Source organism: Cydia pomonella, chromosome 28 (genome assembly GCF_033807575.1).
Source record: "Cydia pomonella isolate Wapato2018A chromosome 28, ilCydPomo1, whole genome shotgun sequence".
Classification (NCBI taxonomy): Eukaryota; Metazoa; Arthropoda; class Insecta; order Lepidoptera; family Tortricidae; genus Cydia; species Cydia pomonella.
In genome coordinates, this window is record NC_084730.1 from 9,974,649 (window position 1) to 9,990,386 (window position 15,738).

A 15,738-nucleotide genomic window follows, 5' to 3' on the forward strand; every position below is an offset into this window, starting at 1 on the left:
GCGATACAGCGAGGAAATGCTGCTAGCATCTACGGCACCATGCCGCAGGGGGATAGTTTTATTTTATTTTAAGTCTAGTTTTATTTATTTTTAGATCTAGGTTTTTAAGTTTTGTAGTTTAGTTTTTAGTATATTTACCAAATAAACGTTTTGTTGTTTTCATTCATATGTCAATGTCATAATGTCAGTCATTTTTATGTCATCGTCAATGTCATGTTTGCAACTGTCACTGTCAATACTATAGTGGCTTAGTGGCGTCGGTCGAGTATCATTTCGTGGTCTCTCACCTTTCCATTCCCAAGCCAAAAAATCTAAAATTCTAACAAAAATAACTTAAAAAACACTTGAAATTCTGAACAACGGCGTATAATCCATTTTACGACTTATTCGTACCGTGCGAAGCAATTTTCTTCCCTTTTATGTCTGAATAAAATTCCAACGATGTCGCTATATCATATATCAGTAAAAGCAGAGCCTGATTGGGCTATAGGAAGTAACAATGGTGATCAAAATGAAAGCCGAAACTGTACAGATGGCAGTACCCATGCCTCTGACCAAAGAGTTAAAAAAGAAAATGAAAACTCTGTCAACGTTGATATGGAACGAGCAGCCGCCGAGTCCAGTTCAAGTGGTTAGTTGCACTCATTTAATTTTTCTGAAAAGCCCCAGGAACGGCCCTTTGGTACAGTCTAACCCCTAGTTGGTAGTGACCCTGCCAATGATGCCAGAGATTCATGCTTTGAATTCTGGGTATGTTTTCCTGTTATACATGTTTTCAATGTATATAATTATTGATGATGTAGGGACATGCCAGTAACGCGTCAATGTCAGCATTTTCGTACTAACTGAAGTATAAAGGCACATTAGCAACAATCCGTTGCTGAGTGTAGAGCATAGAGTGCACACATACATAATATTGATAGTGCGTCCCACCTGGTCTTGCATATACCAATAAGTGTTAATAATAAGTTGGCAAGGGCTCATCCATTCATTAGGTCACACATTTCCCAGGGGAGGGAGAGGGTCAAGAAAATGTGACATGGGGGAGGAGAGTCACAAACTTAGTGATGTCACTTTAACTTCATCAGTAACCGAGAATTGTTTTTTTTATCACTTTACAGTTAAATAACAAGTTTTAGGTATGATAATCATATTAATCGTGTATTTTTTCCAAATCGGTTTCATTTTATAAAGTATAACGCCTACCTTATGAAGAAAGGCTAAAGGTACTGAAGCTGCCCACACTCAAAGCCAGGAGAGCGAGAGGAGACCTTATCGAGTGTTTTAAGATTGTTACCCACTGTTACAACCTCCCCGACATTCACGATATAATCAACAAGAGAACTATCAGCCGCGAGACCCGAGGTCACAGCCTAAGAATAGTTCGCACTTCCACTACTACTAAAGCTGCATATCATTCTTTGTCCAACCGTGTCGTGGCGGCTTGGAACCGTTTACCGGATAGTGTTGTAACTGCTCCCTCGGTCAATGTTTTTAAAAACAGATTGGACAAGTGGCTTTTAAACAATAAGTTAGACTGATGTTACTTAGTGATGTTATACGACTTTACAAACTTTGAACTGTATAATACAGGACACTGTGTGACATAGGCTCATCAGGTAAATAGCTGCTCGCCTATAATTATATAATAATAATAATATATATTTCTTTTATCAAGAATATATTTTTATTAAAATAATGATACCTAATTTGAATCACCAATTTAATTGGAAACAAAATTGCCAAATATGTGACGTCACACCAGTTCTTTGCCAAATGTGACAAGGAGAGGAGGAGGGGTCAAAAAACCTCGAAATTTGTGTGACGTAATATATGGATGACTCCGAATCACTGTGCAAGTTCTGAGTTGTATACCACCATGTCATTATAAATGAAGCAGCAGTGTATTATTGAATGTGTATTGTGATAGGTGCAGATATTGTTTCACAGTCCTTGTTTACAATGGAAGTGACAAAGCTGAGTAAGCATTCCAAGGCGCCCACTGATTACCAGTTTGCCAGACGATATCGGCCTGTCAGTTATGCGCAAAAGCTGACAATAGCAAATAACTGCGAACTGGTAATCAGTGGTCCCCTTTAGCATAATAATGTATGTGTTACACTTGAGTTATGAATAAATTTCTGTTACATTTTTCCATTTCTTACATGTTGTATTTACACAATTATTTCATTATTCCTTCATAAAAGGGGGGGAATGATGTAGTGACATGGCAGTGTCAAGGGGGGAAAGATGTAGGGACATGGCAGTGACACAGAGCATAGTGTGCACATACCTATGTCCCTTTCTTGGTACAACCCTAATCAATTAGGCAGTAGTTTTTAAATTTTGTCACTTCATGTAACTGATTGAAATGATTTTTGTCGAAATGTTAAATTATTTCAAAGATATTGCTTAGGCACCACCTCATATATTGTACGCCAAATACTGGGTGATATAAATAATAAACAGAAGGGTCGTTCTCGCCGTTCTTGAAAATACATACCTAAACTTGCCAGACTAACTAGGGTTGCTTCTGTATTAATTTAGAATTTTAAAAAGGTAACATAAGTTTACAGACATACATACATCGATTCGTTTATACATACATCTTATCATGTTTACATTCCTTAGAGACTGCATTTTGACGTACATGACAGTAGGTACTTACGTAGCGGCGGGGACGTCAAGTGAGCAACGCGCGCACAGCCCGACTAAGCTCTGCCCGAGAGTGCCCGAGAACGCCTGTAAATGTAACGTCTGTGTGCGTAAATGTCACGTCTGTGTGCGTGCGGCGAAAATGGCACTTGGTAATGAGCAGAGATCGGACAAATTTGCGTCATTGCTCGCAATAATGTGGACATGACTCCAAAATTAATCAAATATGTAATCATTTAATTACTTTCTTACTTGACTTAAATTTTAATTCCTAGTCAATAAATACAAAAGTTTGTTAAAGTATAGATTTATTACAGAAAATAATCAGTATTTTTTCCAAATTTTCTGCAGTCAGTCTATTTCTTTTTACATCAAAAATATACTTAAGTGCTGAAAAACTCCGCTTGCACTCCACTGATGTTAATGGGGCCTGGGGCAAACTTAAGTAGTTTTATAGGAATATTATTATTCCAGTATAATTCAGAGTTTATTTTCTGTTCTAAGTTGTGGGCGATAACCTCAAAATCGGGATAAACTAAACAAGACTGACTGCAGAAAATTTGGAAAAAATACTGATTATTTTCTTTAATAAATCTATACTTTAACAAACTTTTGTATTTATTGACTAGGAATTAAAATTTAAGTCAAGTAAGAAATTAATTAAATGATTACATATTTGATTAATTTTGGAGTCATGTCCACATTATTGCGAGCAATGACGCAAATTTGTCCGATCTCTGGTAATGAGCGAACTCTCTGCTCCGGCGCGCGCCGCCGCTATTTACTTTGTGGTATCAGCCTGTCAGTTGTTTAGTTGTACTGTCAACCTTTTGTTCTAATTGACAGGCCGCTACCGATACCATCCGGTGGGCTGTTAATCAGTGAGCCCGTTAACAATAAATGATTTGTACTTCTATCAATTAAATGTTCATAGTAAAATATTAAATATTCTGGTTTAGAGCCAGCGTCAGCTGAAGTCCCCGGAGAGCCTCTCCGAGTGGTTACACCCGGCTATCACCGCAGGTATGTAACATTCTATTTATTATGCTAGTTTCCTAAATAATGGTCTTTATAGAGTTAGACCAAGATAACTCTGCAGCGATTTTGATAGCCTAAATTATGCAAGTGTTATTTAAATGTCATAATTTAATATAAGTTTAATGTTTAAAATAACACTTGCCCAGTCTATTGCAAGGCTCGGAACAGTCGGAACCGGTTTTTCTTAATACAAAAGATAAACATTATTTCATTATTAATGGGAATATCTAATAATACGAAGTTGTTATGTAAATACATGATTCAATCCTACGTAATGACTGATGACCATAAAATAGTTAAATATATTAGGCTATTTCGGGGTTTAAAAAAAAAAACGGGCAAGTGCGAGTCGGACTCGCCCACCGAGGGTTCCGTACTTTTTAGTATTTGTTGTTATAGCGGCAACAAAAATACATCATCTGTGAAAATTTCAACTGTCTAGCTATCATGGTTCATGAGATACAGCCTGGTGACAGACAGACGGACGGACAGCGGAGTCTTAGTAATAGGGTCCCGTTTTACCCTTTGGGTACGGAACCCTAAAAACAGTTATTTTGGTCTAACTCTAACAGCATACTGGCTTTTTATGAAGCTGGCATATTGTACAAAGTTTGTTTACAAAAAAATTAGACTTAGTCCAAGCTAAATCCCGACCAGAAATATACGACCATTGTCAAGAGGGCGCTGTTATTCTCATGTATAGGGTGACCGTTCAGTTTAGTATAAAAAATTTAGTTCCAATGAAATTCCGCAATATGGCGCGTATTACTGGTCAGGCTTTAACTCTGTATGTGATTTGCAATGACAAAGTGCGGAAATGTCATCATTAATGTCGATTTTCTATCAAAATAATGACACTCCCTCACTTTAGTTTTATTAAATGTGATGCAAGGTTAACTTGGACGGACACTAAGCAAGCATGAAGCAAACAGTTATTAAAATTCATGAAATGAAAACCCTTAAGGCTGCTTTTCCACGAAAGATGTGCGAGGATGTGTAGAACCAATATAATCACTTCATTTAACTTTATTACCCTGCCTACGAAGGTCCCGGGTTCAAATCCTGGTAAGGGCATTTATTCGTGTGATGAGCATGGATATTTGTTCCTGACTTCCTGAGTCATGGGTGTTTTCTATGTATTTAAGTATTTATATATTATATATATCGTTGTCTAAGTACCCTCAACACAAGCCTTATTGAGCTTACTGTGGGACTTAGTCAATTTGTGTAATAATGTCCTATAATTTTTTTTTTTTTTTATTCATTTAACTTCACTTCAAGTTTATTGTCATTGTATAACACAACTTTATGTTAACGTTTCACCATAGTACTAATATTGTATGCATTCCACAGTGCCCTAGTGTCTCACTGTATACTACATTTCATTTACCATGGCGGGATTCCATTTGAGACGGTCATTAGGCGTAAACAATACAAGTAGTGAAAGAAAAGATACCCGGCTAACTTTTTTTGCGGCGTCGTGTCTTACATGTAGCTGTCCAGTCTTGATCCTTTTGTGTTATTATTTGACCACACGCTGGCTTTGAAGAGCAGAGCTCGTAAACAATGGGGTTGGCCGGTCGAAGTATTAAACAGATGGTGCCATCATAGCTTGCCCTGTCAATCCCTAGAATTGTGTCAAATTCTTGTTTTTTTTTGGAATTTTGTGACCTGGATTCCAGTACTTTAAGCCAAATCTCATAGAACAAAACTAGAGACAGGGGCAAGCTATGATGGCGCCATCTATGCAAACCTTTGACAGTTGCCAACCCCATTGTTAAACAATTTTTATTTATTTATTTAGAAAACAAACAGCCTTTTACAAATATATTTAAAGTAAATGAACTAAAAATAGGCCTAAAGTTTCCTACATTACTAAGAAAACTATTACATAGAAATGTAAATTACGCAATTATAAATTACCGGTTTAGTTGTGTTGTGTACTACATGCAAGTAAGTTAAGAAAACATACAAAACTATGAAAAATATGACTGGAACCAAATTGATCAATTTCTAGAAAACAAAATTTGCCGAACTTTGTTCTTGAACACGGACAAACTATCTTTTTCCTCGCGTTGTCCCGGCATTTTGCCACGGCTCATGGGAGCCTGGGGTCCGCTTGACAACTAATCCCAAGATTTGGCGTAGACACTAGTTTTTAAGAAAGCGACTGCCATCTGACCTTCCAACCCGGAGGGTAAACTAGGCCTTGTTGGGATTAGTCCGGTTTCCTTCACCGAAAAGCGACTGGTAAATATCAAATGATATTTCGTACATAAGTTCCGAAAAACTCATTGGTACGAGCCGGGGTTTGAACTCGCGACCTCCGGATTGCAAGTCGCACGCTCTTACCGCTAGGCCACAAGCGCTTCACGAACACGGACAAACTATGAACAAAAATATCTATATCGTTAAGAGATTCATTATACAAATAACAAGTGCGCCTAAAGAAAGAGTTTTTAGCATACTGTGTGCCACAGGAACAGGAACATATCAACATTATGGTGCAGTATCAAGTGGAATCCCACCATGGTAAATGAAATGGAGTATTATGCTGTATATCTGTTTGAATAAAAAAAAAAGTTTTTCTCGCTTCTATTGATTCTTAACAAACACATCCCTCGCTACGCATCATCGTACATCCCTTGTAGAAAAGCAGCCTTAGATATTTTAAAAAGCATAAAGACAGTAGACTAATAATATATTATTGACCAAATAAGGTGGTTTTGTAACCTCATTTTAATACGGAAAAAAATTGTTCAATACTTTTACTAAAAATGGTGCGAAGTGCTTTAAAAAATGAGGAAACTTCATAGCAAGATAAGTGAAACTGCCATATATTTGTGATTTTAATAAATAATCAAGTTATTTCATTCACAATTTCCTAACCTATTTATACCTATAAGTAGGTACATGCATTGTTTATCTATACTCCAATCTGTGTTTTTATGTACCAGATACCAAAACCACAACTTGATTAACCACATTACTAAAGTAGGGACGCTAAGTACGAAGAATTCCGTCCATTGACCCGCCTGTTCCTACCTCCATCGCACGCGTGTAAATTTATTGCTGCCCATGCCCATGATGCCCATGACACAGTATAATACAGTAGATTAACGTCGAACAAAGGTACATCGCGCGGTTTGTATGTGTGCGTGCCGTGTACGCACGCGCGCGGCCCGCGTCACATGGAAACGGCGCGGCTTGAATATGCTTGAATCAGTCCGGGCTGCGCCGCCGCCGTGTTCAGAGCGTTGTCAACTTGTCACTCGAAACGACAAAAATGTCATCAGTGCGCGGTCAAGGCAGTACTGCAGTGTGTATGGCTGTTTACAAAACAATATTTAAAATGTAAGATAGGTCTCTCAATGTATGAGGAAATGAGTGAGATCGGGCGTACATTACCCTGTCCTGGTTTTCCTAAACAATAATTTATATGTATACACGTATACAAGTTTATCGTAGAAGTGTGTAAAATAGATAAGTCGTCATAAAACTCATAATGTTAGTGTGCTGCTAGAAAATTTTAGGTATTACAAATACTTAGCTTAATCTATATTTATTTTACATTATTAGCCAAGACGAATCATATTCAAGTGTATGGAGTATTAATTCAATTAAATAGGTACGCAAGTATAATAATTCGTTTGTGTTTGATGTTGTACCTATCGACTATTACTAGCATATTACTTATTATCAACTACATATTGTTTAATAACACCTAGCATTCGAAATAAGTATAAGTAATTGTTACCCAACAAAGTGCGACAACCCTGTGCGCCGGAGATTGGTTACTGCTACTATTATACTGTGCCCATGAAGCCGGTCGATGACACCATGCAAGCGGGACAGCAATATAATTATCCGCGTGCAATGCGTCTGGTGCGCAGAGTTCGGGCCATCTCCAACAGCACCCTGACCATGATTGCGGACGGGTCTTCAGGCCTATATTTAAAAACTTCTACTGCATGACTCGTGTGCGCAGGAATATTAAGTGAGTACCTAAGCGGATTTTCTTGACTCTTGTTTTTTTGGAAAATCTGAAGAAACACGATTTGTAGTATATAGTTAGCTATAATTAAATACTTATGTATTTAGCTTTAAGATAGAAATTGTCACTAACAACCCGTAAATTGTCACGAATAAAATAGGAACGAGCGGCTCAATGAACGAAATCGTCGTGCTCAGCGTCCATACTTTACCCGACTCTGCTTTTTTACCAGTTTGTACTAAAATGAGATGATGAGAGATAAATTAGGCCAGAAAGAGCTGTCTAAAAACACAGATTAAGCTCAATAGTTTCTTTTTTCTTTTGTGTGATTCGACATTTAGAGACTGTATACATCTCTTATAAAGTATCTAATATTTCATAGATTCCATATTTGTATTTTTCGGTTATTTTTATTGCTTGTAAAAATTTGACATGTAAAAGTGCCCCTGTGGCCTATTTGCTGAATAAATATTTGATTATTTAAGGTCCAACTGGTACGCTAAAGAGCGATCAAGCAATTTTTCGAAACAAGAATGTCAATTATTACATGCCTTAATCGACAAATACAGTGAAATAATGTTCAACAAAAAGACACACAGCGACCAATTTGAAGAAAAAATTAACTTGGGTGAAGATTGCGGCCGAGTTTAATGCCGTGTCGTCGAATAAAAGGACTTTGAGGCAGTTGCAGGCAAAACTGGACAATATGAAAAGGAACAGAAGAAAGGTTAGTGATTTTTATAAATTTTTATTTAAGACTTTGACAAACTCGTATATCTAAGGCTGGGCCTTACGGGTACTAAAGGGGCGGTTGACAGGCCGCCGGACGGGGATCGGCCTGACAGTTAGAACAAAAAGTTGATAGTTCCCAACAACTGACAGGCCGCTCCGGCGGATTGTTAATGGGCCCCATAAGAATGGTCCTAGTTCATTGGTGTCACTCACGAATGCGAGCCAATCGTGCAGTCTAACGCAACTAGTTGCGACAAATCGCGCCCGTGATGCGAACTCATCAACCAATCGCATTCTAGTGTTAGACTGCACGATTGGCTCGAATTCGTGTGCGTGACACCGCTGGACTGGCCCCATTCTTATTGCCCGTAAGGCCCGTCCTTAGATATACTACTTCAATGATTTAAGACCATAGTGGACCACCGCTTCTCCATACTAACATAGTCCTCATTTTCCTCCCTGGATATTGAGATAATCGAAAATATATTTCGACTATTTGATGTAAGTACATTAACCATAGCTATTGCCCCCATGTATGATCTTTTTTAGATTTTTGTTATTATTATAAGAATTAGGAGCGAAAAACAAATTTCATACAAATCATTAAAAGCAGTATCCCAACCATTTTTCGACCTCTCGTTGGCATAAGATTGAGCTGTAATTTGGGACGTTCTTTCAAACACGTATAATTCATTTTATTTTGACGACCCTAGTTACCACCAAGTTGTTACCAGTGGTAACTACTGGGATTTTTTTCCCCACCTTTTACCTCTGGTGATAGACGGATTTTTTTTCCCCAGTAGTTACCACCAAACTTTGTATAGCGTTCAATACTAATAAAAACGGTAAATATAATAGAGTGCTTTAATTGTTAAAGTGAATTAGTTATTAGTTTAATTTTAAGTCGATTACTTATTTTTTATAAATTTCATCCTAACGTTAATTTCTCTTTAACTATTTATTTTTTGGACTTGCGCCGGATTTAATATTTTTGATTACTTTTGAGGCAGTTTACTGAAACATTAATCGAGATATAATTATTTATTAAAGCACTCTATTATTTATACTATTTCTACTGTTTTATTAGTATTGAACTCTAATATTTTGGTGGTAACAACTTGGTGGTAACTAGTGGGAATAACCCTATTTTTTATTTACTAATGTAAACAGAATTCATTTATTTATTTGGAACAGAGTTGCATTTCTTTTGTTTCGTTCTGTTTCATAACAAAGGAAGTTCAACCATATTTTAGTCACTGTTTTTTTTGTATCTAAGGAGGATAAAGTTAACATCATATCATAATTACAGAAAGAACGATCAGAAGCAAATAACCTGTCCAAAGTTGTCGTTATACCTGTCTTAGAGATGCCACCAACGAACACCGACAGCGACGACCGTGTCTCGCTGAACACGACGACAACCGACCGTCTCTCGCTGGACACGACGACAACCGACCGTCTCTCGCTGAACACGACGACAACCGACCGTCTCTCGCTGAACACGACGACAACCGACCCTCTCTCGCTGGACACGACGCCAATCAACTGTGTCTCGCTGGACACGACGACAAACGACTGTGTCTCGCCAGATGGGCTCGCTGATATAGATGAGCAGGCTTTGAAATCGGTGAGTAGATGTTGCTAGGCACTAGGCAGAGTGATGGCAGGTGGACTGAATTTGTTAACGGAGTGGTGCCCGCTTTCCGATGAAAGAACCCCCTGGCGTCCGTTGGCTCGTTGGGTGCACGACATTCGGAAGATTGCGGGTCACTTCTGAATGAGATTAGCTCAGGACCGGGACAAGTGGCGTAATGGAAGAGGGGCCTATGGTCAGCAGTGGGCGATAAAGGGCTGATATGATGATGATGAGTAGAGAGGAAGGCCTAGTGTTTATATTATAAATAGTCAAAGTCACAATTATATAACTCAAGCTCGCTCGGTGTCGCCAGCGAAACCGGCTCTCGCTGAACACGACGACAAATGGGGACCGTCTCTCTAGACAGGATCGCTAATGTAGATGAGCAGGCTTTCAATGTGATAAGTAGTAAGGCTAATTTTATAAATATTTTCACGTAATATGAAATAGATGTCATGTATTATACGAAAGAAAAAGTTGAAGACCTCCAGAGCCCAGGGCTAGGGTTAAACCAGCGTCATCTGCATTCCTGCTAACCACTAGCCTCGTATAATTTAGGTATGATTTACATAGTAGTAGATGTGATGTAGTAACACAAATCAACATCAATGATATGTTTCAACACTTTTCATAGTATTTATTTATTTCAGGAACTACAGATTGATGAAGTGCTAGAACCTTCTGATGAGGTAAGCTTTATTAGAATCATTTAGAACAATAATAATAACGAAATAAAAAAAAGTTACACTCGTTTTTGGCATTTTTTAATACTTTTGGCTACTTTATTTTTGGGAAATCTACTTCCTGGGACAAGAGAAGAAATGACACGGGCCCAATTTCCCGCGTGCGATGCCTTAGTCGGTGATACTATAGGCCTATTACACTACCTATTTTTACAAGCTTATAATTAACTTGCCTTAGTATGGATGTCAGTGTGGGTCACACTTTGAAAGCAAAATTTGACCCACTTCTCTCTTCTATAAAATCTTCTACGAAATCTTGCATAAAAATATAATAACAGATTTTGACGAGTTGGACGAAAAAACCTCGTGATGTTGACGGTCGCATATTGGCGCCGGGTACGATCGTGTCCGAGTCCGACACTAGTGTGAACAGAGGGCTCACCGCGAACCACGTTCGACGTGTTGCCTCCCTGTCACACTTACGTACGAATTTATAAGTGCGACAGAGAGGTAACATGTCGAACGTGGTTCGCGGTAGGCCTCAGAGGCGCCACCAACCGATCAAAATATTTGCTTTTCGTATCAGAAATTATAAACTTTTTTTTTCTACTTATTATTTAGGGACTTCAATCAGTTACATGATTATGCCAGCCCCATCGTACCTTATTCTAGTATTTTTACATGCCTACTTATGGGACATGTACCTTTTAAAATAATCTAGAACATATAAAAATATCTTTTTAGCCTCTCCTGATGTCGGTACAGCTACAATTATAAAGTTATTGTTTTATATTTCAGGAACCACATTCAACAGCTGCTGTGATTGACCCATTACTATTGGAATGTTCTGAGGTACATATACACTTAAAAGCAAAGAAAACGGGTCACTCTTTCTGTCACATTTGATATACCCCGGCGAAAAGGGTAGCGGCTGACGGTGAAATTCAAAATTGCTTATAGTTGTCATGTTTTCTGAATTATTTTTCTCACTGCACCCACATTCGAGAATTTCTGTTTTGCCATATGGTTGAGTGGTAGAGAATGCCTTAAGGCATTAAGTTCGCCATTTGTACTTATTTTTATTGTTCAAAATTTTAAATAATAATAATAAATCCAAATAAATCTGAGAGACTGATCAATATAGTATACTCACAATACTCTAACAACAAATAATCTTACGACTATTTACCATAAAATATTAAAACCAATTTACCTTGGAATATCCTACTAATTTTAACAGGGATACAAAAAGCCATGAGCACCTGTGAGTACAACTATACCGATACAATCTGAAATACTTATCGTACTTATTCTAAAAATAAGTTTTTGGCAAAAATTTCATTTTTGGTACAAGCTTTATCGCTGACTGTACTTTTCTTTCCACGGGCAACTAATACTCATCGAGTTGGAGCAAAAAGCTATGGGAACTTAGCAGGAGACAACTCCAAATTATAACAGGGGTGTTTACGGGCCATTATGGGGTCAAAGGGGTTTTGGCCAGGATGGGACACTCTGACAACACCGATTGTCGAATGTGTGGTGAAGAGGAAGAGACAATAACACACCTAACGCCCTCGCCAGACAAAGAATGAAGGACTTTGGAGCAGGCTATCTGGAACCAAAGGAATTCAAAAGGCTACCCATAAGCTCCATCGTCCGACACATGGAAATGGTCAAAAAGGCTCTTGAGTAGCTAATGGGTCTTTCCTTAGGGGGCAACTACACAAAAGATCCCTATGGGTCGAAGTGTATCCGCAAGGGCCCCCGGTAATTAGAAGATAAGATAAGAATACTCATCGAGACAATTCTAAAAACCCCAAACACAATTAGGTTACGTTGTTTTATCACAGAGTTCCTATGGCCACCTCCTGTCTCCATCATCAGATCATCTCGATGGTACCATAATATTGCATTGTCACCCGACTTACATATGTATGCAAATTTTCAGCTTCATCGGAAACCGGGAAGTGGGTCAAATTTAACTTGCAAGATTTGATAACAAACAGACACCGGTCAGTTGAAAGTAAATAAAAGCTTGTCATGATAAATGTTAACACATTACATTCTTCTAATATTAAAGAAAAACTGCTTCATTTTCGTAACACAATGGAATCAATATAGTAGATTGTTAACCAAGGGATGCAAGGCACTCATGATGATGCCTTTCACCCGAGTTAAACACTCTACTTTTCATTTCGAATACGAGGAAACTAAAATACATGTTTTTTAGACTAAGTATATATTTTACAGTACATACTTTATAGCACTAGTGCGAAAATTAGCATATTACGTTACTGTGTCGAACATTTAAAGGGCCATATGGACATTATGGACTGTAAAACGTTGTACAATACATGTGCGAATAGGTAATTCGCAACTCATATCGATTTAAAACACTCCCTTCGGCCGTGTTTTAATTTATCGCCACTCGTTTCGAATTTCCTATTTTTCGCACTTGTATCGTAATGTACTATTATAGCATTTTTTGACGGTACAATCAGCTGCAAAAATATGTATCGATAGAATAGTCTCATAAATATGGTACTACGCTCTTATTACACTGGAATAAGATGCTATGGGACATATTTTTGAGTAAGATGTGTACACCCATATTTTTACACTTGAGTGTTGTACATTCAATTAACCATTATGTTAAATATCCGAATGGAAATGGTATACCAAATCCATTTAAAACTAAGTTTCTATAGCGTATCATATTATATTAAAAATAACCGGCCAAGAGCATGTCGGGCCACGCTCAGTGTAGGGTTCCGTAGTTACTCTTCCGTCACAATAAGCTAAACTGGAGCTTAAAGTGTAGTAAATGGTACCTTTCACCAGAGTTAAACAAATAGGCAAATTTGCATAATCAGTACCTAATTAAAGTAAGTCTTTTTACTATGAAGGGAAAACTTTTTGCGATAACTCAAAAACAGCTAAACTGATCATGTCCGCTATAGTTTTCATTTAATGTCTTTCTTAAGCTCTACTTCCACGATTTTTTTCATATTTTTTGGACCTATGGTTCAAAAGTTAGAGGGGGGGGGACACATTTTTTTTTTCTTTCGGAGCGATTATCTCCGAATATATTCACTTTATCAAAAAATGTTTCTTGAAAACCCCTATTAGTTTTAAAAGACCTTTCCAACGATACCCCACACTTTAGGGTCGAAGCGAAAAAAAAAATTCACCCCCACTTTACGTGTAGGGAAGGTACCCTAAAAAAAATTAAATTTTTAGATTTTATTGTACGACTTTGTCGGCTTTATTGATTTATATATCCATACCAAATTTCAGCTTTCTAGCACTAACGACCACGGAGCAAAGTCTCGGACAGACAGACAGACAGACAGACACAGACAGACGGACATGGCGAAACTATAAGGGTTCCGTTTTATGCCATTTGGCTACGGAACCCTAAAAATGGTACTTAAAATGCTTTAATACTAAGTTTCTATAGCGTATCATATTATATTAAAAAAAATGGTACTTAAAATGCTTTAGTGCAGAAACGTATCACTTTATGCACACTTTTTAGAACAACAATGACCCTCTTTCAGATTTTCAGAGCATGAAATATGTTTTTTTTTTTATTAAAAGCTAACTAGGGCTAACGCTAGGTTAATCTGTTTTGTGACGTGTATTTTTTGTTTTTCGTCAGCTCCGGCCCGTCCCGAGCGTCCCGCCCTCCCCGCCTCGGGTGCGTGCCTCTCCGGCGGCTCGGCGCGTCGCCTCCCTGCCTCGTAAGTCATACAGTCTAAATATTTCATTTTTGACCCATTTCGTAGCTTGTCACAGTGACAAACAATGAAAGTCGCTAGAGACCTCATGCTATTGTCACTGTGATTAAATTTAGAATCTGACAATATTGTACAAAAATGTCATATTAATTAAATTTTAATACAAGTGCTGTTAAATAGTGACAAAAAAAAAACTAAAAAAAAAAACGCAACTTTACAACTATCACAATTGTAAACGCCTGTAGATTTTGATGACAATATTGTATTCACAAAATTTTAATTGTAACGTACAATTTTTTTTTTGTTCAATAAAATGTAAATTTTTGCTTCAAGTTCTTACACACAAGGATAAACTTTAGTCTAGGTTAGAATTTTAATAGGTGTATCTCACGGAATAACTTTTATTGAATTAGTCTACCTATTTAAATCATGGATGATAGCAAAAAAAAACAATGTTGCCTATAATGTACGAGAAAAAAAAGAAACTATTGAGCCAAGTGAGGCTTTAGTTTCAAGTCCCCTATGACAGTTAGTGACCATTGTCATTCTACGCGAGAAGTATATTTTTATTATTAATTACTTTTACGGTTCTTTTTTATACCACGTCAGTGACAAACAAGCATACGGCCCGCTTGATAGTAAGCAGTCTCCGTAGCCTACGGACGCATGCAACTATAGAAGTGTTACATGCGCGTTGCCGAGCCTAACACCGCACCCTCGTTGAGCTCTGACAACCTCTCACCGGCTCACTGTTATTTGGATGCGTCTATAATAATTATTACAAACAAATACATATATAAAATTGAAAAAAAAAAACGAATGGTGCCTGTTACTGTGTACTTGCACACATCAAATTATTATTAAATGTATATTTATTTCAGGTTTTCGAAAACGAGCGAAACCCACCGAAACAGAACGTGAAAGAAATCAAAAATTACGACAAACAAAATTTGACGCAATACACTGTACGAGAGAATACGATAGGATATTATTTGAAACTAAACTTCAGCATTTAGAAGAGAAGAGGAGAGAAGATAGAGACATTTATGAATTGAAGAAGAGAAAATTGGAATTGGAAATTAGTTTGTTGGAAAGACAAAATAAAAATTAAATTTTATAAAGCGTTTTTTTGTTGTTTGTGTTTTCCAAGGTGAAACCATCATATTAACCGTTTGGCTGTCATTTTTCATATCGAAAATCATGCACACGCCAACAGCATTTATACAATTCAGCCAGTATAAATCTCAATGTAAGCATGCA

At 37.5% G+C, this 15,738-nt stretch overlaps 1 protein-coding gene across 2 annotated transcripts; it reads left to right on the forward strand.

Moving 5' to 3' along the window:
• The first annotated feature begins 162 nt into the window (after positions 1-162).
• Positions 163-15,604, forward strand: LOC133532986 (uncharacterized). Of its 2 annotated transcripts, none has more exons than XM_061871889.1 (8): positions 163-631; positions 3,615-3,678; positions 8,173-8,414; positions 9,729-10,046; positions 10,706-10,744; positions 11,537-11,590; positions 14,400-14,481; positions 15,360-15,604. In XM_061871889.1, the coding sequence occupies exons 3-8, from the start codon at positions 8,394-8,396 to the stop codon at positions 15,587-15,589; spliced, it is 744 nt and encodes a 247-aa protein (XP_061727873.1). In that variant the 5' UTR covers positions 163-631; positions 3,615-3,678; positions 8,173-8,393; the 3' UTR covers positions 15,590-15,604. The 2 variants fall into 2 exon arrangements, with proteins under 2 accessions (XP_061727873.1, XP_061727874.1); XM_061871890.1 differs by having other exon boundaries at positions 9,784-10,046.
• Positions 15,605-15,738: the final 134 nt, after the last annotated feature.

Coding starts and splice junctions, on each gene's coding strand:
- LOC133532986 (XM_061871889.1), top strand. CDS start 8,394: ATGAAAAGGAACAGAAGAAAG. Junction 8,415..9,728: donor TGAAAAGGAACAGAAGAAAG/GTTAGTGATTTT, acceptor TCATAATTACAG/AAAGAACGATCAGAAGCAAA. Junction 10,047..10,705: donor ATGAGCAGGCTTTGAAATCG/GTGAGTAGATGT, acceptor TATTTATTTCAG/GAACTACAGATTGATGAAGT.